General features: G+C 53.7%; 1 protein-coding gene across 2 annotated transcripts in view; it reads left to right on the top strand.

The window, feature by feature from the left end:
* Nucleotides 1-10,630: 10,630 nt before the first annotated feature.
* ADORA1 (adenosine A1 receptor) overlaps nt 10,631-24,334 on the top strand; it is a 33,224-nt gene continuing 19,520 nt past the window's right edge. Inside the window, exons 1-2 of one of the 2 annotated variants that reach the window (XM_077771967.1) lie at nt 10,631-10,813; nt 11,547-11,944. In XM_077771967.1, coding sequence (XP_077628093.1) covers nt 11,604-11,944 — 341 coding nt within the window. In that variant the 5' untranslated portion in view covers nt 10,631-10,813; nt 11,547-11,603. Of the gene's footprint in view, nt 10,814-11,089; nt 11,202-11,546; nt 11,945-24,334 lie in introns of those variants that run through there. The other variant, XM_077771966.1, reaches the window with a different exon arrangement.

The raw sequence follows: 24,334 nt of genomic DNA, 5'->3' as shown, positions 1-24,334 counted from the left end.
GAAATAAGGCAGAAGGGAGGCTGACCTGAAAGGCTTCCGAAGCAGCAGGGGAAGTGGACACAGAGAGGAGAGTGTTCCTTTTCTGCCCCTTCACCCTCCACCCCCATCCCCAGCTGTCCTCTACCTAGTCCTAAACCCGAGGCATTCGGGCCATTCCAGCAGCTGGGCCAGGCCCTTGGCTGGGTCAGGGCCCGGGCAGGGGAGGAGAGCAGCTGCCAGCCCTCCCCTTGCAGATAAGCAGTAGAAGCACAAGGAGGTGACCAGGTTGGGAAGCCGCGAACACATGACGGGACAGCCAGCACTTTTCTGCCAGAACTACCTGCCTGCTGCAGCCCTCACCCTGTTTCTCTTTAGTGAAGTGAAAGAGTAGGTAAGAACCATGAAAATAGGCAAACCATGAGAAACTCTCGAATGCTGAGAACAAACTGAGGGCTGATGGGGGTGGGGAAGAAGGGGAGGGGGGAGATGGGCACGGAGGAAGGGCACTTGCTGAGATGAGCACTGGGTGTTATACGGAGACCAACCTGACAATAAACTATTTAAGAAAAAAGAACTATGAAAACAGTGATACTTACTAGTAACACGTACAGAACCCTCACTAACACACAGTGCTATTGATTTGATAATTCATCACTGAATCCTTCCAAATGAACGTATTATAATTTCCATTTTACAGGTGAGAAAACGGAGTCTCCTTGGTTAAGTAAAAATCTGACACTAAGAAGGGGCAGTAATAAGATTTGATGTCACATTCGTTTGGCTCGACACACCAAACCCATAACCTTCGAGGAGGACTGAATTAACAAAATGCTTGGCTGAGAGCCAGCAGTCCCCCATTTCCAGAAGGAACGAGAGGTGGATGGGCCTAACTTGGCCTTTTTCATTGTCAAAATTGAGAGCAGCTAGATGAGGTAGGGTGGAAAGCAAAGGAATCTAGAAAATCCTTTTCTCCAGAGATTTTTTTTCCAAATAGGAGTGATCCCATCCCTTGGGGCTGGTTTAGAAGACTTTGCCTGGAAAAAGGGGAGCCAAGCATTTGGTTTGGGCATCAGGAGACAGGAGTCTTTCCATTCCCTCTGGGCGGGGCAGATTGGCTGGCATTCCTAGGCCCCAGCCCTCTAGGTCTTACAGCTTTCCTGCTGAGCAAGACGAAGGCTGGGGAGGCGGAGGAGAGGGGAGGGGGCAGGGGCGCTCTCCTTCTCCCACTGGTCTGGTGCACTCTGTTGGTGGAGCATCTAACCAAACGCTTGGCGCAGTGCACCTGCGAGTTGCCCACACTCTGAGCCCAGATAGGCTCCTCCTCCCAGCCTCAGGCACTCAGCACTGAGGGGGCTGGGGCAGGAGCGGGAGCTCCGGGGAGTTGGGGGCTGGCCCTGGCCTGGAATTCGCCCCACGCCCAGACTTCTGTCCGGCCAGCAGGGGGAGCCCGAGGGCCAGGCAACGGCCCTGAGCGGAGAGACTGCCTCTGGCTCTGGATGCTACTGCTCCACAGATCCGCACACCTCCCTGAGCCTCAGTTTCCTGGCCTGCGAAATGGGAAAATAATTATACTAAGTTCACCAGCAATACTGTGAGAGTTCAATGCATTCTAAACAATAAGGTGTTGCTAGACTTTCTTCTTGTTCTCTTGTACTGTTTTTCTGAACGTTCAGCATTCAATAAATGCTCCCTGAGCTCTATTAAGCACTAGAAACCCATTTTCAGCCCTGGATGAAGCCTGTCCAACTTGTGGGCCACGGATAGTGGTTAAAAGAGAAAAGCCTGGCAACTGGAGGGCTCCTCTGTGCCTCCCACCCCACCTGACCAGCCAGATAGAGTGGGTGGCTCTTCAGTATAGGTGGACACTTCCAGCAAACTCCTGTCTATTCCTCTGGCCTGGAATTTGGGACTTTGAAGTGGGCCTGTAGAGGAGGCAGGGAGCCCAGGACACAGCCCACCTCGCCACCCTGACTTCAGGAAAATGTACTTAGTTAGCTCAAAGACCTTTCAGGCCCAGGGCTCTCTGGTGACAGGGCCTTGGGTTCAGGGCAGAGGGGCGAGGTAGATATGAATGGAATAATCCCCAGTTGGCATTTAGAGTTCTGCTTAAGATCAGCAGAAGACTGGAGCAGAGAGAAGGGGCTGAAGCCAGAATCTGTGGCCGGGCCTGAGATTGTCTGTTTTTTTTCCCAAGAATGCAGACCTGTTTGGATTCCGCAGTGTGATGGAGTCAGTGCCTAGTCCCCTGGCTCCCGTCCCTGCTGGGTGGAGCTTCCGCCAGACAATCACTGTGGCAGCCTGTGTGTGGTGGGCTCAGTGGAGAAGGGCCTTTCCACACGTGAGCTCTCCACCCTGCTCCTTCCAAGAAGCCTCTTCTGTTTAAGCCCTCATCCTGGGACAGGGTCCCCAAAGCACCTAATGAGGAGTTCAGTATAACAAGGTGACTATTCACTTTTAAAATTCCAGGTGTTTTGTTCTGTTGGGTGGGCGGCAGACTCTCTGAGGGGGGCTTATTGTGATGTGTTGCAAAGAACCCTGGACTGGGAATCGGAAGCCTGAGCTCATGTTTCAGTACTAGCCTTTGGTGGCTCCCCTCCCTCTGAGCCTCTGTGTTTTAACCCATTAAAAAGGATAGTAATAGCTTCTGCACCAGGCAGCAGGCCAACACCTGCGGTAGATGTGACGAAGGCCCAGACACATGGTTCTACCTCTCCTTCTGTCCGCATCTATCCAAAACAAGTGAAAACATATGTTCACACAAAAACTCATACACGAATTTCATAGCGGCATTATTTATAATAGTCTCAAAGTAGAAACAACCCATATGCCCATCAACTGATGCACGGATAAACAAATGTGATATAGATGCACAATGGAATATTATTCAGTCCTAAAAAAGAATGAGGCACTGACACATGTACAATATAGATGAACTTTGAAAACGTTACGGTAAGTGAAAGAAGCAAGTCATAAAGCACCGCGTAGTGTCTGGTTTCACTTACAGGAGGGTCCAGAACAGCAAAATGCACAGAGAAGCAAGTAGATTAGCAACTGCCTGGGTCTGTGTAGGAGTGGGTAGGGGTAGGGAAGTGCCTGCGAATGAGTGCAAGGTTTTTTTGGAGGGTGATGAAAATGTTCTAAAATTAAATGATGGTGATGCTTGCACAATTCTGCAATTATACTGAAAAAAAAAATCACTGAGTTGTACATTTCAAATGGGTGAACTTTATGGTATGTAAATTATATATCAACAGAGCTGTTAAAAAACTGGGTGTCCTGAATTTAATCTAGAAACTCTACTTCATCCCTTTCTTCCCCCTTCCCCCTAGTCTTCATGACCTTCTTCTCCCTCTCAGAACATACAGAAGGTAGTGGGCATCTTTCTTTTTCCTGCAGAGGACAAGGGCACTGTTTGATGTGTGGGAAGGAATAGGAGTCCCGATGCCATTCTGCCCAACCTCACACATTAGGCACATGAACTCCCCTGCCTTGATTTCCCTTTATGCCCACTATGGGGAGTGAAGGTAGGGGATCCCTGTCCCCTGAATCCCTGGGGGTGGCATCTGGGGGGAGAACAGGAAGGTAGGGAGCATGCATTGGCCAGGATGTTGTGGTCTGTGCAGGGAGCCCTAACCAGTCTGTTAGGTGGCGGAGCCAACTCGGGGCCTTCCAGGCGCTGGTGGGGTGGCAGGTGGATTGCCCAGAGGTACCTCTTTGGCTGCAGTCAGAGCCAGAGAAGCCAAGAAACCCATGGCTGGCGCCCTGTGGACTGGGGTCAGGGGTGGAGCTGGGCCATGGGCTGCCAGACGAGGAGTTGCTGGTGCCTGGAGAAGGCTGATTCTTTAATTGGTGTGCAGCGTGGCAGGGCAAACTGCTGGCCATGTGTCTGGTGGGGGCGGGAGAGGGAGTGTGGGAGAGACAGGCTGGGGCAGAAGGCCTCCCCTCAAGACTCGATGGGGGTGTGGAGTGAGAGGGGCTTGGAGATGGCGGAGGGCTCGTACTTCCAGGTCTGTGTGCATCCAGAGCTCTGTGCCCAGCCAGCTGTCATCAACCACTTAGGATACTTGACAAGTGGGGTCTGTTCTCAGTTTCTCTTCCCTCTGATTCATCTCTTCCTTGTCCCTGCTTTGCTCTCTCAGGCTGTGAGCATGCTCAGATCTCTCCACCTAAAGCCAACCTCTTTTTGACCCCACTCTCCTGCAGCTAACAGTCCATCTTTTCTTCTCTTCCCTGCCAACCTCTTTCAAACCCTTGTCTGGGCCCACGGCCCCACCCCCCACCCTTTCCCTACCTGCTCCAGCCTTAACCCTGGAAATGGTGCTCCCAACCCTACTCCTCCCCCTCCTTGTTACCAAATCCTACTGCTTCCCCCTCAGATCCTTCACCGCTGCTCTCCAGCCCCGAACCACTCAGCACCCTTCTTCCTGAAACACCTGCTCGCCTGTTCTTTNTTTTTTTTATTTATTTCTAGGAGAGAGAGAGAGACAGCATGAGCAGGGGAGGGTCAGAGAGAGAGGGAGACACAGACTCCGAAACAGCCTCCAGGCTCTGCGCTGGCAGTCAGCACAGAGCCCGACGCGGGGCCCGAACCCACGAACCGCGAGATCATGACCTAAGTGAAAGTTGAACGCTTAACCGACTAAGCCACCCAGGCGCCCCGGGCACAGCCCGCTTCTGTCTAGCTTCTCTCCTGCACCCTCCCTCTGGGTGACCCCATCTCTCCCAGAGCTTTGACCACCACCTCAATTGAGATGACCCGGCTAGAGCTCTGACTGCCCCCTTGGCCATGTCCACAAGCCTGCTGGCCCTTGCTCCTGGATGTCCCCTTAGGTACATCCCACCCAGCCTGTCATCCTTCTCCCAGTCTCCGAAAACTGCCTCTCCTGCTTCACGTCCGCCTCAACTGTGTCCACTGCCAACAATCCCCAGGAACCCGAGCTGGAAATCTGAGTCGTTGCCTCTCCATTCTCCCTGGCTCTTCTGCGAGTCCCACGTGACATCTTGCTTGTCCGTTTTCTCTGTTCCTCACTGCTTCCTCTTATGTTTGGATTGTAATCTTCTTTGGCCAAGACAGGTCTTTCTGTTCTACCTCTCCTTCCTCTAGTCTGCGCTGCACAGGGTCCCAGAATGGTCTTTCCAAAGCATCTTTCAGCCTCCTTCAGCCTCCTGGTCAAAAACGCTCGGAGGCTTCCCGTCGCCAAGAGTAGTCCAGGATATACGTCTAGTGATTCTCAACATGAAAAGCACTTTCAAACACACCAAATGGTAATGCAATTATTCCTTTTTTATGGGTAAAAGGACGGAGGCTTGAAGAGACATGGTGAGTGGTTGGGGTTCACCCAGCACTGCAAGCTGCGACCGGAGCCGAGGCCTCCTGGATTTAACTGGGTGCACCGCCCACTCAGGTCTTCTCAGCCTCCCCTGGGCAGCTGCCAGCAGCATGGCCCCCAGCTGTCACCCTGCTGCCCAGCCCGAGGCCAGTGCTCTATTAGCCAAGCCCCTGATCTTGCCCAGAAACGCCTTCTCCTTGCCACCAGAACTCCAGAGACACAGAGCATCCAGCCCCTTCTCCAGGGCCCTTCCTAGCTCTGGGCCGGCCCAGTGAGCTCTCTGCCTTCTCTCTGGCCTCTGGAACACACCCCCTGGAACTGTAGCTCGTTCTAAGCGGGCACGACACCGGCCTTGCCTTCCCGGCCCCATGCTCTGAGCTCTTGGAGGGCACATTCCAACAGTGCCATTTTCATGACAGGGTCCTAATAAATACCAGCTGAGCAAGCAAATGAATGGCTGAGGCTGTTGGAGATTCTCTTCTCCAGAGACCTCTTCCAGACCAATGGGTCCAGTGATTCCAATCACCTCCGACCCTCACACACACTCCCCTATGACTAAAACACACCACATCTGGGCCAGCCTCCACTCTGCCAGATGGCTTCCTTTTAGCTTCTCTGGGCCTCAGTTGGCAACTGCTTTGCTACCTGCCAGGTGTGTGGTGAGCATTAAATGGGATGCTTTATGTGGGACATAATGTAAATCTTTATAAATGTTAAGTTGCTGTGCACCTGTTACACCTTTATGATTGTGGAAATGTGCAGCCATTTGATGCTGGCTCTCTCTGGGTGGGACAACAGCCTACCTGCCACCCCTGTGAGTTAGGGAGGCCGTGAAAGCCAGCACTCTGCTTCACCAAGCTCTGGGTTTAAAGAGCTAGTGCTCGAGGGAGTTCCTTGAGGAAAGACAGGGCCAGAGCCCAGAGGAAGGCTCACTTCTGGGCATCTCCTCCTGGACACCAGGCTTTTCCCCATTTCATGGGTGTGTTTGACCAAGGTTACCGCCTCTCTGAGTCTCAGTTTCCTTATCTATACAATAAGCAGGTTGGATTGAAGTTCAGGTTTTCAAACTTTTTAAAGCCACAGAGCTAGTAAGATCTTATATTCAAAGAAAATCTCATACCGGGAACCCACACAGGGGATACGTCAGAGCAGAGTTGCTCCAGCTAAAGCAGGGGTGGCTCTGTGGGCCTCTAAGACCTGACCCTCCTTCCCCGCCTTGGATGTCCCGAGGCCCCTCTGAGGGGTCCAGTAGGGTCCTCAGCTCATGGTCCCCCCTACCCCCACCAGTGAGAAGGCTGCCAGCCACCCTTCCAGGACTGGCATTTGCTCTTTTTCCCTTTTCTTCTCTTTTCTTTTCTTTTCTTTTCTTTTCTTTTCTTTTCTTTTCTTTTCTTTTCTTTTCAGTAGGCTCCACGCCCAGCATAGAGCCCAAGGTGGGGCTTGATCTCAAGACCCTGAGATCAAGACCTGAGCTGAGATCAAGAGTCTGATGCTTAACCCACTGAGCTGCCCAGACACCCCAGGGATAAAAGAATGAAGGAAGGAAGGATGGATGGATGGATGGAAAGAAGGAAGGAAGGAAGGATCAATGAGGCTGAGAAGCAGAAGGAAGTGCCATTCTCCTTCAGGAATAGTTCTGTGCTGTCCGGAGGGGCTTGGACTAGCTAGCCCCGACCCATCCCAGGCCTCCCCTGCCCTCACAAGCACACACACACACAGGGGAATACTCAGCCCGCGCTGAAGCTCCTTCCCTAGCTCCTTCCCCAGCGTCTCTCCCCGGCTCCCCTTCCCCCGGGAGCCTCTGACCTGGGAGAGGGGAGAAGGAGGCAGAGAGACCTGGATTCCAAATCCAAAGAGGGAGGGAACTGTTAGGAAATCACTGCAGGGTCTTGGAGTGGGCTCCCCAGGTGGCGGGGGTGGGGTGGGGGGAAGGCCAGGGGCATCCCGCCCACCCAGAAGTCCTTCCCTTCCAACCTGCCTGCCCTCGCACAGCCCTCCTCTGCCCTCTCCATAGACACACACTGCCCAGAACAATGCTGAGAAACAACACGGGGCCCAAAATAACCTCCTGCCTGCTGGAAAGCGAAAGAGGCAAATCTTAAAACCGCGTCCACTCCCCCAGGCCTCTCTGGGGGCCTAGCTGGCCTTGCAACCCCCACCCCCTGCTGGCACCCTGAGGGAGGGGTGCTCAGGGATGGCCTCCCTTCCGGGCCAGCCCCCCCCTTCCCGTGCCCCTGCCCTGTGTGGAGAACTCCAGGAAGGAGGGCAGCAAGGTTGCCCCTCAGGGCTGTTCCCACTTCAGCCCTCCCTCTTCCCCCTCCACCCCTGCCGGCAGCACAGAGGCTTCAAGCCTGGAGAGACCCAGGAAGGGGGCTTGGAAGGAGAGAAGTAAGACTAGCAGGCAAGGGGGGAAGGGCTGAGGGCTGGGCCCTGGGCTTACTCAGACTCACTATGACATGGTCTTGCCCTCAGAGCCACATGCCAGATAAAAGCGTTTGGTCGTGTACCTGGAAGGGCCCTCAAATCGGACACCCGTGGGACGTAGCATGGCTGGCTGCACAGGGCGGACTCCAGAACTTGCACTCCCCTCTCCTTTCCCCTGCTGACACTACTTGCCTTGTTGAGAAACTATCTGTACCAGCGGCTCTGCTCTCCGGAAGTCAGCTCATTCAGCCCTCACGACTCTGCTGCGCGGTGGTGTTTCCACACCCATTTTATGGATGAGGAAACCAAGACTCAGCCGTTCAAGGCAGGGGCAAGCAGGGAGGGTCATGTGTCTGCAGGGCAGGAGTGGACCCTGGTACAGGGAGGGTCATCTAGTCAGGGGGTCCTAGACATCCCTCAAAAGCCAGAGAGGTTAGTGTAAATTCAGGGTATCTTGTTCCACCTGTTCTGTCTACACCTTCCCACATTATCTTCCTCCTACTGTAGACGTCTGATGGCCCCCCTGCCCCCACTACAAACCTCTCCTCCTCTCAGCCCTGGAATCTGCCCTAGATGGGGTAGGCAGGACTCAGAAGTTTCTAGGTGGAAGGGCCCGGCACCCATGGACATCTTTCCCACCTTGGAATGAACTTACCAGCTGCTGGAGCAGGACAGGATGAAAGATGTCAGTTGTCTAAGTTGACTGATAAGTAAACTGACACCAAGAAAGGAAAAGTGACTCGCCTGGACCACCCACTCAGTGAGTGGCAATGTAAGGCCTAGAAGCCAGCTTGCAGCTCTTCTGACTCTTAATCAAGTGCTCCCTTCGCTGCACCAAATGGCTTTGCTGCCCAGGAACACTGTGTTTACCACGGACACCCAGAGACTACCACTCCTTCCTGCCCGGGAGACTGAGGAGATGGTGTGCTTTTTTCAGAGCAGCTCTCTGGGATGGACCTTGACTGGGCGGCTCTATTCTCAAACAGGCCGGTCTAATCCCCCAGGAGGCCTGGCCCTGGGAACTGGCAAAGGTTGAGGGAGGAAGGGAGGGAGGGAGGGAGGGAGGGGGAAAAGAAGGGAAGAGAGTTTTGGTTTATTTTACCCAGAACTGAGGAAAAACACATGATCTGCAGGTATGATGCAAACGTATCTACTACATGTCAACCACCCACAGTAAGAGTTGGGGTGGGCTCAGGTGCCCTCCAGAGCTGAAGATGCTGGAAAGTTAGATAAGGTGACCCAATCACCCACCCCACCCCCTGCCTGGGTCTTCCTGGATTTTTCTGAAAATCGGCGGGGTTGAGGGAAAATCACAAGAAAGCCTTGATCCCCAAACAACCAGGGCCAAGGCAAGGGTTCAAGGCAGCAGGATGGATGTGCACAGGCTGAGGTGCTCATGTGGCGCGGGCAGAGCTCGGAACGTCAGGATGCCTGTTGGGAGTGTGGAGGAAGTCTGGGGCGGGGAGCACGGGGGGAAAAGAGGGGGAAGGAGAGCAGGCACCTCCTAGTTGCTGTAGCTGGGCTCCAGGGAAGGACTACAATTTTGCTGTCTGAGGCACAGATCCCTTGCTCCCCCTGAAGGCAGAGATGGAAGCGATCTTTCCCCAAGTGGGTTTCTTCCTGCTCCCCCAAGGAAGGTACAGCTCCCTTCCCCCACCCCCCTCCTTCCTCCCTGAGACTCAGCTTCAGGTCCCAGCCCACCCCCACTGTGCCTCAGTGCAGACACCCCACAGAAGCTGTGTGCTCACACCCTCCTCAGGGCAGAACCTTTCTCTTGATATCCTGGGATCCGACAGGGGGCAGTGCCCTCAGGGACCAGCCTCTCTGATTCTCTTTGCTTGCTGGCCTCTCTGTGCCCTCCCAGGCCCATTTCTAGGATCCGTGAGTGAGGATTCCTCAGGTCAGGATCTCTGCAAGGCACATGTTCTGGGTGAGGGTCTGCCTCCCAGGTGGTCCTTGGTGGGTCTGAGTGAGCCGCCTAACCTGTAACTGCAGCAGGAGGTGGCAGGATGGGGCAATGTGTGGAGAGCACTGTGTTAGGAGTCAGGAGCCAGGAGCCTGGTTTCTTACTCTGGTCCTCTTAGGATTTTGCTGTGTGATCTTGAGGGAGTGCCCTCCTTCTTTCTCTATCAGGGGATCTGCTTTTCTATAAGGGGATTTAATTTCTCTATAAGGGGATTGGACTGGATACCTTATGGTTTAGGTACTTAGGTGCTATGAAGCGGGAGAAGGAGGAAAGAAACGGGACACAAGAGGGGGTGCCACAGGCCAAAATAATCGTAGGGAAGTAGGTCACTTATCTGAGCCCCAGTGCCCTCATTTGTAAAATGGACATTGCTAATAGACTAACAGGCAGTTCGGAAAGAAAGAGGCGAAAGAAATATAATGACTCAGGGTAGAGCCTGCAAAGTAATGTGCTCTGGAAGGATGTTCCTTCCTGAGACTGTGCAGGGGCTGGTGGCGTGGAAGAGAAGGGTTTCAGGATGGAGGGGTGGGGGAGTGTGTAGAGCTTCAGCTGACTGTTGAGGGAAGTGGGGGTGGGGGTGGGGGTCGTCCTGGAGCCCCGCAAGTGACGTGACGTGTTGTGCGTTGTCGGGTGCAGGGGTGCCGCAGGAGGCCAGACCAGGGCTCCCGGCATCCCACATTGAGAAGGGAACCAGTGAACACAGGAAGGCTGCCCCTCTGTCCACTCCCGAGACTGGATTCACACACCAGACCCTGCGAAAATCTCACATTTTCCCAGCTTTTCTCACCCAGAATCACTTCCTTTGTTTAGAGGAGGGGGTGGGGGAGGAGACGGAGGGCGAGGAGGGAGGGGCCCGCGGGTGCCGCCGCCGCCCCCGCCCCCTCCGGGTGTGCGGAGCCCGGTTGTCACTCAGCTCCCGCGCCGGGGGCGACGGAGGCAGCGGCGCCCGAGTCGAGTCCCAGCCAGCTACCGTCCCCCCTGGACCTCCCAGGCTGGCCCTGGATCGTCCAGGCATCCCCGCAGCCGGCGGCTGCCGAAGGCGTCGAGCTGGGAGGGCGCTTTAGACACGACCGTTCAGGTAGCTTAGGAGCTCTGCCAGCTTTGGTGACCTTGGGTAAGTCTGTGCCTCCGCTCGCCCCTGTGGCTTCCCAATGGGGATGCGGGAGAGGGTTGGCAGGGGTGACTAGATGTCCCTTGGGAGCAGGGGTGGGCGAGGGTCCGTGGCCTGGGAGGGTCCCTGGAGCGGGGCCGGGACACTGATGGGAGGCGGACGCCAGCAGTGGCTTGGATGGGTGGCGCCGGGCACGTGTGCGCGCCAGCTGGGCGAAGGGGGGCCCCGCGCCCGGGTCCGCGGCTGGGCTCAGCCCCCGAGANCGATGAGGCGCCGCGCGGTTCCAGCAGCCCAGCCCTGCCCGGCGCGGCCCCGCAGCTCCGCGCCGCCCCAGGTGCCCGGAACTTTGGGCACCGCCTCCGGGACCCCCTGGTGGCCAGCGGGCAGGATGGTGAGCTCCCGACAGCCTGTTCCGTGGGCATGGGTGGGCAGAGCCAGGCGTAGGGACCCCTGTGGGGTGCGCGTGTGCGCTGGGGGCTGCCTCACACCTGATAAAGGAGCCGGTGGAGGAATGAGCGCTGCTATTTTAAGTTGTTGAATGGAACCTCTGGGGAAGATAAGGGGAGGGGACAAAGATCAGGCAGAGAAAGGGCCGGGGGGCATCCCGCCAGCCTGGGCAGGCACTAGCTGTGCCAAGTGGGGCACAGCTCCGAAGGGCAGCGGGAGTTTCAGAGCTGCCTGGGCTCCCCCTGCATCTCCGGTCAGGCCTCCCCACCCTAGGCTTCCGTGACCACAGGTGCCTGCCTCGTGCCCCTTGGTGCCTGTCTGCTGATGTGCCTCGCCTGTGCCTGTCATGCCGCCCTCCATCTCGGCCTTCCAGGCCGCCTACATTGGCATCGAGGTGCTCATCGCCCTGGTCTCCGTGCCCGGGAACGTGCTGGTGATCTGGGCGGTGAAGGTGAACCAGGCGCTGCGGGATGCCACCTTCTGCTTCATCGTCTCGCTGGCAGTGGCTGACGTGGCGGTGGGCGCGCTGGTCATCCCACTAGCCATCCTCATCAACATTGGGCCACAGACGTACTTCCACACCTGCCTCATGGTCGCCTGCCCCGTCCTCATCCTCACCCAGAGCTCCATCCTTGCCCTGCTGGCAATTGCCGTGGATCGCTACCTCCGCGTCAAGATCCCGCTCCGGTGAGTCCCAAGCAGCTGAAGGTTCCCTCTGCACCCCATGCTGGGTGGCTCGAGGGCCATCTAGAGAGGATGAAAGGTAGAACATAAGATCCCACGAAAGCCAGGTATTCCCTGGGCCATTGTGTCCCAGCCGTCCGTCTGCCTTCCCGTCCTCTGCTCTACTGAGGGAGGCAGAGCTGCAGTGGAAGCCGCGGGGGGCTGGGTTGCTGGAGGAATGTGAACCTGGCAGTGCCCAGGACTCCCAGAGCTGAAGCTGCTGCTGTTCTCCCGACATGGCCAGGACACCCAAGGCTGCCTGTCCAGCCTGGGGTGGGGACTCTGCAGGGGCCACCCAGACAGCCGCAGTGAGCTCTGGCTGGGAATAAACCGAGCTCCACCCATCCCAGGGAGGTGGAAGGGCCAGAGCAGATTGCTAGCATGGGGGTGGGGATGTACCGAGGGGGGCGTACCAGGGGCAGGTGTGACACATCTCTAGCCAGACCCCAGGTGGGCTTCCTGAACGCACTCTTCGGCTCTCCTGTTCTCTGGTGTCTGTGACCAGCTCCGCCCTCCAGGGCTGTCCCTTTGAACCCAAGCAGCCTGATTACTTCTGCCCAACTCCCGCTTATGGGATCTCTGTTGCAGGGGAGGAGGAGGGAGAAACGCAGGCACTTGCTCTTACTGTCCCTGTTCTGTCGCTAAACCACATGTGCCTTTGCCAGTCACAGCAGAGGCACTTATGCTGCATCCAGGCAGCACCAGGGTGGGTGGCCTGACAGTGGCAGCCCTCATGCGGGTGTCCAGTCCATGACGGGGACTGCCAGGCCAGAATCTCGTCACCAGGCAGTGCCTGGGCCACCGAGTGCCAGCGAATGCCTGGGCGAACTGCCAGGGCCGGTCCTGCTGGGACGCTCTTGTGAGGTGGGCTTGCCCCTCTCTAAGTCCTGTCACCAGTAGATCCCCTTTCTACCAGGGAGCCCTGGCCATCTCTGGCAACTGCCATCCCCAGAGTCGCTTCCATATCTGGGACATGGGGCCTCTGGCCTCACTTGGCAACTTGCCCGGGGAAGGCCTAGACGCCCACGTTTCTCCCGTTTGTGTTGCATGTGTGCATGTTTACCTTTTCACAGCTTTTCTTCATGCACCATCTTTTCCCATTTTCTCCACGATCCTCTAAGGGAGGTAGAGTAGGAGCTGGTAAAGGAGAAACTTTAGAAAGGTCCAGAGGGTCTTCCAAAGCTGGTTGGGAGCACAGCCTAGATCCCACTGCCCACCTTCTTCCTGATCTTCCCCCCACCCCCCAGCCATCTCAGCATGCCATTCCAGCCTCTGCACCTTGCTTACCTCCCTCACAATTTTCCAGGGGAGCTGGGTGAAGGCAGCTGCTCAGGGGACAAGGGGAGGCACAGGAGGTGGCCCTGGAGCCCCGGCAGGCACAGCGGAAGAGGGGCCTTCATGCGGCCATTAGTCCCAGGTTGTGGCTGGGCTGTGCAGAGGAAGCTGGTCGCAGCCCATTAGAATGGGCTGGGCCTCTGAGCAGGACCATTATAACAACGAAACTCACACAGATACGCAGATGTAGGAAGGCTGCCCAAGAAATTCTGTCTGTGGAGTGGATGCCAAGGTGAACCAAAGGCCTGATCCTGCTGTGACAGAGGTCACAGGTCTGCGGGAGGTGCCTTACTTGCCCTGTGGGGAGGGGGATGGCTGTGCCAGCGGGAATCACAGGCTTGTTCTTCCTGGAGGCAGAGGCAGCTGGGGTTGTTCCCTGCTCCAGCATCCAGGGACCCCAGGGTCTTGAGGGGCTGTGTTCTGAGGGCTGAGGCAGGCGTGTGCACTGAGGCTAAGAATACAGGCTGGGTTCGAATGCTTGCTATGAGTTCCTAGCGGTGTGACCTTGGGAAAGTCACTTGTTAACCTCGTGAGGCTTCAATTTTCTCATCTATAAAAGAGGACATTAATAATAGTGCTTTCTTCCTAAAGTGATTGGAAGAATATAATAAACTCCTATATATAAAACACCTAGTACTATGTAATGCACTCAGGATTACCTGCAAGCCATTAAGTGGGACGTTTATGTTTGTTGCTTTATCATTATTAACATATGGCTCAAAGTGGGTCTGAATAAGCAAGCCCTGGTGCCTTACCCTACACACACTCGTGCTTTTGGACAGCAATACAGATATCCCCACACACGTGCACATACACACATGTACAAACACCACATTTCCAGGCAGGTTTCAAAATACTGTTAAGTTATATCTGTACATGTTTTTTTTTCTTCCTTAGTGGACTGTCACTGTGTCCAGGGCAGTGACCTGAGCAACAGCAATTGCATCTTGTCCATTTCTGCAAATTCTCCAGAATGTCTCGCCCAGTGTCTGGCACATGGCAGATACCCAGTAAATGCCGATTGGATTGGACAAGTTTTCAAAGCTCCCAGGGTTGAGCCTCAGGCAGGCATTCCAGATGTCTAACCTCTAACCTTCTTGCGAGAGGCTAGATCGCCCCTGCATTCTGCCTCAGGGGTCTGAGCATGGCTGCCCCAATAACTCGGGCATTTCCTTCGGAGTCGTACCCCAGCAGTGGCTTGGGAGGACCCTGACACAGGGACAGGAGTCTCCTTGGTTAGAGGAAGGCTGCTGGGGTCTAGCTCCTAAAGGCAGGATCCTGGACGCTGGGCCAACGTGATGGGCCACTCCAGGCCCTTGCCGGTCACTGCCGGTCTCCCTGCAGGAGGAAGAGGATGATGCTCCCTGGGCAGTTAGAGTCAGTGGGCTGCTGGGTCTGAGGGAATATCTCTCAGCTGGAAGTCCCCATGCACTTGACTTGCTGCCCTGACAAGCCAGTCGGAGGTAGATGCCTTGGACACCGGGGATTGATACTGAGCAAGCATTGGTGGGGCATCTATGGGGCAGCCGGGTGACAGTGAGCTTGGGCCCCTCACCAAGCAAAGCACGGTTTGGTCAGTCAGCCACAAATTTTAGTTCATTCCATTTGGCAGAAAGCCAAGAAAGAAAAAAGGTTCACATCACATAGTATGGTCCAGTTACAACAAAAAAGAAAAAGAAAAAGAAAAAAAGAAAGAAAGATCTCTACTTGTTGATTCGTCAATAACCTATGGTCATTTACATGTGTTTTGCATACTATTTGCATAGTACCTCCACTGGCCTGGTAATCCATACCCTACTCTCCTGAGCTCGTACTTCTAGGGAATCTCCAGCCTTTATCCATTACCCCCTCACCCTGAGTTTCCTTGGTGGCCCTCTGTGGCCTACTGCAGGGGGCTGGTTACGGGGAGGAGTGCCAACAGGGGCTGCCTGACCAAAGCCCTCTCTGTGGGAAGGAGACCTGAGCAAGGGCTCTCTGTGGCCAGATAGGCTGGGATGGGGTGAAGGGCTGGTGGGTGTTTGGGAGTCAGAAAAACTTGAGTCTGAACCTTGTTCTGTGACTTCCTAGCCATGCATCTTTGGATAAATTGTTCGAACTCTCTGAGCCCCACTCCCCACCTCATCTGTGAAATGAAGGGACTAGATTTGAGGTCTCTGAGCTTCCTTTTACTTCTAACTCTATGGCTCTCCTCACCATGACTCCTGGGAAAGTTTTGTGTGTGTGTGTTTTTAATTTTTTAATGTTTATTTTTGAGAGAGAGAGAGAGTGAGGGAAGGGCACAGTAGAGGGAAACCCAGAATCTGAAGCAGGCTCCAGGTTCTGAGCTGTCAGCACAGAGCCCGATGTGGGGCTTGAACTCACAAACCGTGAGATCATGATCTGAGCTGAAGTCTGGTGCTTAACCGACTGAGTCACCCAGACGCCCCAGGTTGTGTTTTTTAGTTCCTAATGGTTATGAGCTAGGCGCAGTGCTATGTTTTTTTACGTGCTTCGTCTCCTTTACTGCTCCTAGCCTCTCAGAAGAGAGGGTATTGCTGTCCCCATTCCATAGACACTTCTATAAACAGGTCTGAGGGTCAGGGAGGTTCAGTAATTTGCCCCGACCAAAATCTTGGTTGCGAGCAGAGACAGGACCTGAATCTGGGCCTGTCTCACAGACATCTTTAACCAGTGAGCCCGTGTGCATCTTGACTCAGCCCCAAGAAACTATGGGATTTATGAAGGCGTTTCCTCAAGGCTGTCAGTGGGGTGATTTTTCTCCCCTGATCTTTGCCAATGGCCTGTGCACTCTGCTCAGCCCGTGCTGGGCGCCTCCCTTTCAGACCTCCTCACCTTCACTCCAGTGCCTCTGCTGAGCTCCCGGCAGCCCTGCCTCTGAGCACAGCTGGAGGCCTGCCCAGCTGGGCTGCTGACCCTGGGAGGCACAGCAGGGAGTGTGGGAGGCGCATGTCGGGCCCGGGGAGGAATCTGCTAGGTTAGGACATGCTTGCTGTTAGGCATCAAGTTAGCTGGCCTGGGTCTTTCCTGACAACTGACATGCCTCCTATGCTTGTACCCCAGCAGGCGACCGTCTGTGTCCCCAGAGGCCCCCAACAGTTGTTCTCTCCGGTGACACTGCTTTGGTGGTGGTAGGACGTCTCCAGCTCCCCTGCGGGGTTGAGTGGTCATAGGCTGAGAGTGGCTGGGGCGTGGAGAGCTAGCAAGCCCTGAAGCTTGACTTCCTCACACTTGGAGAAGGGGAAAGAGAGGCCCGGGGCTCCCGTGTGTTCAAGGTCGGTCAGCCACCAGCTCTTTCCTTCCCCCAATCCTGACTCTCATCCCCAGCCTCTGATGTAAAAGGCTGGGGCAGGAGGAGCCCTTGGCAATCACCGCTCCCGCAGGGACAGAACAGAGAATGCAACCTCCCGAGGGTCAGTCCCCAGATCAGTGGTGGGTTTAGAGCAGGGAAAGTGAAGAGAGATGTCGTTTGAGATTAAAAAGGACATTTCTTTGTTTGAGTGAGGGCTAGCCTTCAGGTGGCTTATGCTAAAGAGCATGTGGAGTGAGGGGGGCCTAGGCTTTAGGTTGAGTGAAATCTGGATTCATTTCAAGGATGACAGGAAAGCTTCTCCCAGCCGGCATCGGAACGGCTTCCGGGAGGCCTCTGAGTGCTCCAGGAGTAAGCTGCTCAGGTGTTTGTGCTTCTCGGCAGCAGGGGAATGGCCACGATGCCCTCCCGAAAAGCACTCTCCCAAGGGCCATGGGGTAGAAACTTAGACGCCATGCCCCGACATCTGATATTGATTTCCGAGCGTGAAAGCCATCCATGTTTCCTGTTAAAATGTTGCAAACTATAGAGAAGAGTAAAGATGATAAAGTCACCAGTAATTTTACCACCTACGCATAACTAGTGTTAACATTTTGGTGTTCCAGAAAATTTTTCCGTGTGGATCTATATTTATCTATAACCTCTAAATATAGATAGATATAAATATAATTTTTTACACAGTTGAGTGCATGGATGGTCTTATATCCCATCCCATTTCATTTACTTCGTGTATTATGAACATTTCCCCCTGTCAATAAAAATGGTTTTGTAAGAATTTTAGGAGGGTAAAAATGGGATTGTCTTTCCGTCCATCTTTTAGGTCTCAGCTAAAACAGCCCCTCCTCTGAGAGGACTTTGCTGACCGCCTCTCCGCGTGGACCAGGCTAATTTGCTCTGTTGGGTACTCAGCTTGTATCCACATCTTGCCTATCACTCGTGGTTTTTCTGGGCTTGGTAAACACCAAAAGGGCCAGTGTATATATCCATGTATCCCTGGTGCCTGGCACAAAGTAGGCATGCTGGAAGCACTTTTTGAATAAATGGGTTTTATTTATTCATTCTTATATTTTGGGCTATTTGGGTTGTTACTGATTTTTTATTAGTACGAACAACACTACAGTGATACCCACAGTTCATGTTGTTGGTAGGGTCAAGGCCAAGTCTAGAACCCCGGGTGAGCACAGTTGCCAGCTTTCAGGACTTTTTAATGAGGTTCAATATTGCCCATCTCCCTTTACTCCACCTCCCCCCACTCCTCCCGCCCAGTTTCGTGGAAACTGCCCATCCCAGAAGTGCATCTGGTTCTCCTCTGCCCGTTGCCCTTCTGGGCTCGGCGGGGCAGGACTGGCTGGGCCCCGGGCCTAGTCCTCATTGCCTTGTCTCTGTTCCCAGCCTGGACATCCTGTTTCTTTGACTCTTGGTGAGGAAAGCTTTCCCGGGGGCGGGGGGAGGAGGAGTGGAGGGAGAGGCTTGGAGTGTGGCACTTTCTAGTTGGCCCCACTTGGCACCGTGGGCACAAAGCAGAGAGGAAGGAGGACAGATGGCTCCTTGGGCTGCGCAAATGACCCTGTCAGCCTCAGCCTCCTTAACTCAGGCCCGGAGGAGTCTGCTGCAGGATGAAGGAAAGGCTGGTGGGTAGCCATGGGATGGGTCAGGAAGAGGACGCAGGTGGGTGAGGGGGCCTCAGTGTTCTTGTCCCCAAATACTGGCTTGGGGGTGGGCAAGGAAGTGGAGAAAGGGCCTTCCCTGACTGCTAAGAAGAGGAGATGAGGCACCTCTCCCTGCACTGTTCTTCCCCTTGGGAGTTTTGTTCCCAGTGGGATGAGAGATGTAATGCTAGGGAGATGGTGATGTCCATAGATCTCTTTCATAAACTAACTCGGAGCACCTGCTATGCCCCAGGCACTTTGCAGGGCTTGTACCTGTAGATGCAAAGATGAGTGGGCCGGGCTGGTCTCTAACTCCATCTGGGGGCTCTTAGCCACTGTTGAACTTGTGGATTCCTACAAACCAAGGTGGCTGAGGGCAAACTCCCAACCTGCCTCTGGTGGAAGTGGGGGAGTCAGGAGGCTGGCACATGACACCTTAGAGTGCTTGGGTGCGGCCACTGGACCCTTCTCTACATCCACTGTCTGCAGCCCAGGTCATGTGGGAGAGGCCCTTGAGGGGTATTGTCCTGCCACCTGCCTCCAGAACTTCTCTGTCTTTTGAGAGAGTAGGGCAACATTCCTCTTTCTTGTTCTCACGCAGGGCCCTGATTCATTCATTCATTCATTCATTCATTCAACAAATACCAAGTGCCTCCTATGTGTCAGGCATTGTTCTAGATATTCTAGATATGGGATACATTCATTAACAAAACAAGGATCTCCCTAGAGTCTGCATTCTAATGGGTCGGAGGACAGATGCTAAGTAATAAACACAATGCCTAATATGCGAAGTGTTAGGAGGCAGAATGTGCCAATGGGTAAAAGGAAAGGGCAGTCTAAATGGGATTGGGGATGCCAGGGTGGGGGTGGAGAGAAAGGTTTGCAGTTTTAAATGGGCAGGGATCACTGAAGCTCCCTTGAGAAAGTGCCGTTTGAGCAAAACCTTAGAGGTAAGGGACGATGCCGGGCAGATACTGGGAGAACATTTCACATGGAGGAAATACTTGGAGTGAGGGTCTTAGGGAAGGAATGTACCTGACATGTTTGGGGCCTGGCAAGGAGGTCTGTGCAGCGGGGGTGGGGTGATAAAGCTGGAGAGTGGTCAGAGAGAGGGCTGGAAAGATGACAAGCTACCGGCTTGGAGGCTGCTGGAAACTTGGAGGCTGCTGGAACGACGCTGGCTTTTGGAAATGGGGAGCCACTGCAGGGCTTAGAACAAAGGAGCAGCATGATTTGACTTAGATTTTAAAGGTTCACTCTACTGCTCTACGGAGACCGTACTGTAGGGGCAAGCAGGGGACTGGTAAGGAGTCAATCACAGGAGAGCAGAGGGAGGTGGCCTGAATCAGAATGACACAGGAGGGGCAGGGAGAAGTGGTTGGTTCTGGATGTGCATGTTCAAAGTTTATTTTTTTATTAAGGCAAAATGTTTATATAGTGAAGTGCATATGTCTTAGGCATATAGCTCAATATATTTAAAATTTCTAATGTTTATTTTTGAGACAGAGAGAGATAGCGTGAGCAAGGGAGGGGCAGAGAGAGAGGAAGATACAGAATCTGAAATAGGCTCCAGGCTCTGAGTTGTCAGCACAGAACCTGATGCGGGACTTGAACCCACAAACCACAAGATCATGACCTGGGCCAAAGTTGGACGCTTAACTGACTGAGCCACCCAGGTGCCCCATAGCTCAATACATTTTTGCGTGTTGATATACCTGTGGAACCACCACTCAGATCAGTATTTGGAACATTTTCGGCACCCCAGAAGGTTCCCTTGTGTCCCTCCCAAGCCCTCTGAAAGGTCACCACTATTCTGACCTTTATCCTCATAGACCGATTTTCCCTGCTCTTGAACTTTTATAAAGGGAACCACGTAGTGATTTGTGTCTGGCTTCTGAAGCTTAAAATTATGTCTGAGATTCATCCTTGTTATTGAGGGAAACAGAATTTTTTTGTGGGTTGGTTGGTTTTTGTTTCCGTTGTTTTCTCATTGCAAGAATTCCATTGCATGAATGTGTGATGACTTTTTAAAATTCTGGATGTATTTTGAAGAAAGAGCCAATGAATTTGTTTATGGATTGGTTGTGGGCTATGAGAGAAAGAAGTGTCCAGCTTGACTAAACTTTTAGTCCGAAGCTACTGGAAAGATGGAGTTGGCATTATCTGAGGTGGGAAAGGCTGCAGAGGGTCCAAGTTTTGTGAGTATGGACTATTGAGTGGGTGGTTGGATGGATATGCAAGGATGGGGTTCAGGAGAGAGGTCCGGATTGGGGATATAAATGTGAGAGCCATTGCCATGTGGATGGTGTATAAATCTCCCAGGAGCCTCCATGAGGTCTCCAAGAGTGGAAGTGCCAATAAAGAAGAGGTGGGAGCTAAGAACCGAGCACTGAGAGGTTGGGGAGAAGAGAAGGCTCAGATGTAGGAGGAAAACTCAGAGCCCCTAGAGCCCCGGGTGTGGTGTCTTGGAAGCAAAGCTTAGAAAGTGTGTCAAGGAGAAGCGAGGGATTGGCTGTTTCAGATGCTGCTGGTGGATCAAATGAGGTGAGGACTGAGAATTACCATTGGATTTAGCAAGAACAAAGTCAGCGGAGGGGTGGGAGCAAAATTGATTGGAGAAAGCTCAAGAGACATGAAGAATGAATTGAAGGCAGTTGGTGTAGATTACTCAAAAGAGTAATCTTTTGAAGAATGTAGAATGTACACTCTTTTGTCACAAAGGGAACAAAGTAATGGGGCAGAAGCTGTCAGGAGAAGTGGGAACAAGGTATTTCGCTCTGTGTTGTTTTCTAAGATTGGAGGGACATTGGCACACTGTGTACCCATATCTCACGATCCAGGAGAGAGTGCAAAACTATTGTTGGAGCCAAGGAGAGACTTTCTGGAGTGCAGGCTTCAGAGTGGGGATGAACACCGATGGACTGGCTTAGAGGCACTTGGAGATGGTCTATCAGGCAGCAGGAAGTCAGGATGTGAGGGTACAGATGCTGCTAGGTGAAGTACTCTTCTAGTGTTTCAGCTTTCTCGGTGAAGTGGGAAGCAAGGTCATCAGCTGAAAGGGAGGACGCAGGACGAGGTAGTGGAGAGAGTAGCAAGCGTGAAATAATTCTTTGGAAGTGGGGGAGGGACTAGACTCGAGAAGTCTAGTATAATTGCAGACAACATTAAGGGCCCACCCGAAGTTCATGGTGATGAATTTGAAGTGAGACCCTGGCAGTGTGGCCGTGTGCTTATCACCAGCCATGTGCAGGCACAGAGCGGATGGAGAGTCCCTGCCTTCATTCATCCAGAAGTGCCAGACTGTGGGCCAGGCATTAGGTGCCTAATCATGGTCGAGAAGTTGGCCCTGGTCCCTAGAGCTTAGGAGCTGGTGTAGGGTGAGAGCTAGTCCACAGATAAGCTAGGGAGTAATTACATTTATAGCTTTGGGAGAATTCAAGGAAGGAAGCCATCTTTCTCTTCTTTGTGTCTGCCTCTGGCTTCTCCAAACCTTGAGTGTGTCCAAAGGGACCCACAGGTGTTCGAGGATTTAGGTGGGGCCTTGTAAGCCTGTGGTTCATGGTCAAGAGTTTGGATTTTATTCTAAGTGCACTGTGAAGCCTCTGAGTGCTTTAAGCAGGGAATGACATAATCTAAATTACATTTTTAATGGGTCAGAATTAGTCAATGAAATATTAGCAAATCAAATCCAGTGATAGGTAAAAAGGATAATATATCAAAACCAAATAGGATTTATTCCATGCGTGCAAGGGTGGTTTAACATTGAAAAAACTCAGTGTATTCATCACATTAACAGAAAAAGGTCACCCTGGTGTGTGGAGGGTGAGCTGGAGGGGGCAAGAGAAGACCATGGGAGGTCATGGCTATGGGGAAGGGTGGGAGCGGGGAAAGAGTCCAGGAGGCAGTGGAGATGGAGAGAATGGAAAGATTTAGGGTATGTCAGAGTTAGAACCAACTGGTAATGGATCAGGTGTGCAAAATGGAGAAGGGGTCAAGTATGACTCTCAGGCTTATGGTTGAAGCCATTGGGTAGAAGGCGGTGCTGTGTCCAGAGAGAGGGTGGGGAAGGAAGAAGCTGGGGGGAGATTGAGACCCTAGTAGATACTCAAGTGGAGGTGACACTCAAGCAGGTCCTCTGGTGGTCTTCTCTCTCACTCATTCCCCAGCTTCCATCCTTTCACGTGGCCCGGCACAGAGCCTTGAAGGAGGGGCCCCTCAAATATCCAGCAGGCTCCCTGGGTGCCTCCAGGTGCTCCATCATCTCACCTCACCTCTTAGGAGGCTATTGGCTTTCTCAGGCTGGAACTACAGCAATAAGGATGTATGCCTTTGGGCCCCCTGAGGCTTCCAGAAGGAGACAGCAGACTTGGAGTTTCCTCCTTCCTGCCAGACTCCATTCAGAATGAGACACAGTGGCTTCTGGGATTGCTAAGGCCACCAAGTGTCTGTCTATGCTCAGTCTCCCTCAGGTGACACAATTCCTGGGGTCTGTGTGTCCCAGAGCCTTGTGTTCCCCCCGTATTGCTGGAATCCAGCAGACCTGGCACCGTGGGCTGTGCTGATCCCCCGTAGGGTGGTTATACCCCCCCAACACCTCCCGGTCCTCTGACGGCCACTGTAGGGCCCTGAGCAGTGCAGTTTCAGCTACGGCCACAGAGAGGACGGTCAGTCACTAAGCAGTTATCAAGTATCAGCTCTGACCGCACCCCCCCCACACACACAATGGGCAGAGCGGGTGGAGTTGGGGAGCCCCATCTGGGTCTCTGTTACCCTGGCCTGCTCAGAGAAGCTCTGTCTGTCTTTCCCCCAAGAAAGCAGCCGTGATGCACCCTGATATCGGAGGCCACTGGTTTCCGCTTCTCCCCTCTCCACCCTGACTGGGGGCCCAGACTACGGCACAGCAAGTGCTGATTCTCAGGTTTTCTTTCTGTCTCAACGGACCAGGATCTCTGATGCTCACCCACCCAGCTGGAACGGATCTCACCAGGCAATGAGTCTTGTCAGGGCACAAGAGGGGAAAGCCCGTTTGAAAAAAGTCCCTCTACTCTAGATATTTGTAATGATCCCCTTTTCAGGGAGGCTTCTCTCTTCCCCTGCCTTACAGAGCTACATCAGTGTAATGAAGGGTAAGAGCGGTCTCCCCAGGCAGATGGTTCAGGCACTTAGAGCTGTGCCATTTTGGAGTGGTTACTTAACCTTTCTGACCTTCCATTTCCTGTTCTGCAAAAGAGGCTGCTTAATACTTCCTTCCAAGGTTGTCAGGAGGCCTAGAGATGAGATATGTTAAGGGACTGGCACACAGTAGGTACCCAGGAAGTAGAGGCTGTTACTGTGATCAAATAATCCTAACTCATTTTTCGTTTACCACTTGACGTTATGTGACCACTGGGGTCCCCACTGGGCTCAGGTCTGTGTCAGATGGGTTGTGTGCGCCGTGAGGACAGGGTGAGGTTCTCTCTGTCTGTCTTGCTTGTTGTATCCCGGTACCTAACGCATGTCTGGCTGGCGCCTAGTAGGTGGCNGGGGGGGGGGGGGGGGGGGGGGAGGAGTGAGAGAATGCTTGCCTGGAGGAAGGAAGGCTTTGTGGGGCAGATGGAGTGGCTGCCTTGGGAAGAAGTTGATTGGATCTTTTGTATTCACTCACAGAGGTACTGGAGCATGAAGGGTTATTTCATTAAGACATTCCCGAGAGATCAGAGGCTGGGGGGCTGGGGTGCAGAGAGGTGAAAGGTCTTACCAAGCAAGTTGGGGAGAGGATCCTGGCCTCTGGCCCCCAGTCTGGCTCCTTTGGTCTAGACGCTCCTGTTTCTATGAGGGGAGGGTGTGAGCAGCCCCTCCCAAGCCCTCCTGGTCCTCCGGAGGGGCTGACATCTGAGGGAGCTGCAGCAAGGGCTGCCCTGGGGACCGGTGGCTCTGTAAATGCTCTCTGGGGAGGAAAACAGTCAGTGTGTTTGGGGACTCGCGGTGCTTAGCAGACACACCTGCCAAGGTGGCTTGTCCTCTGCAGAGTAAACACAACGTTCCCCAACCCCCACGTCATGGGGCCCTTAGGGCTGCCTTGAT

This window comes from Crocuta crocuta, unplaced genomic scaffold (assembly GCF_008692635.1).
Source record: "Crocuta crocuta isolate KB4526 unplaced genomic scaffold, BGI_CrCroc_1.0 scaffold318, whole genome shotgun sequence".
NCBI lineage: Eukaryota > Metazoa > Chordata > Mammalia > Carnivora > Hyaenidae > Crocuta > Crocuta crocuta.
This window is presented reverse-complemented; position numbering and strand designations above follow the sequence as displayed.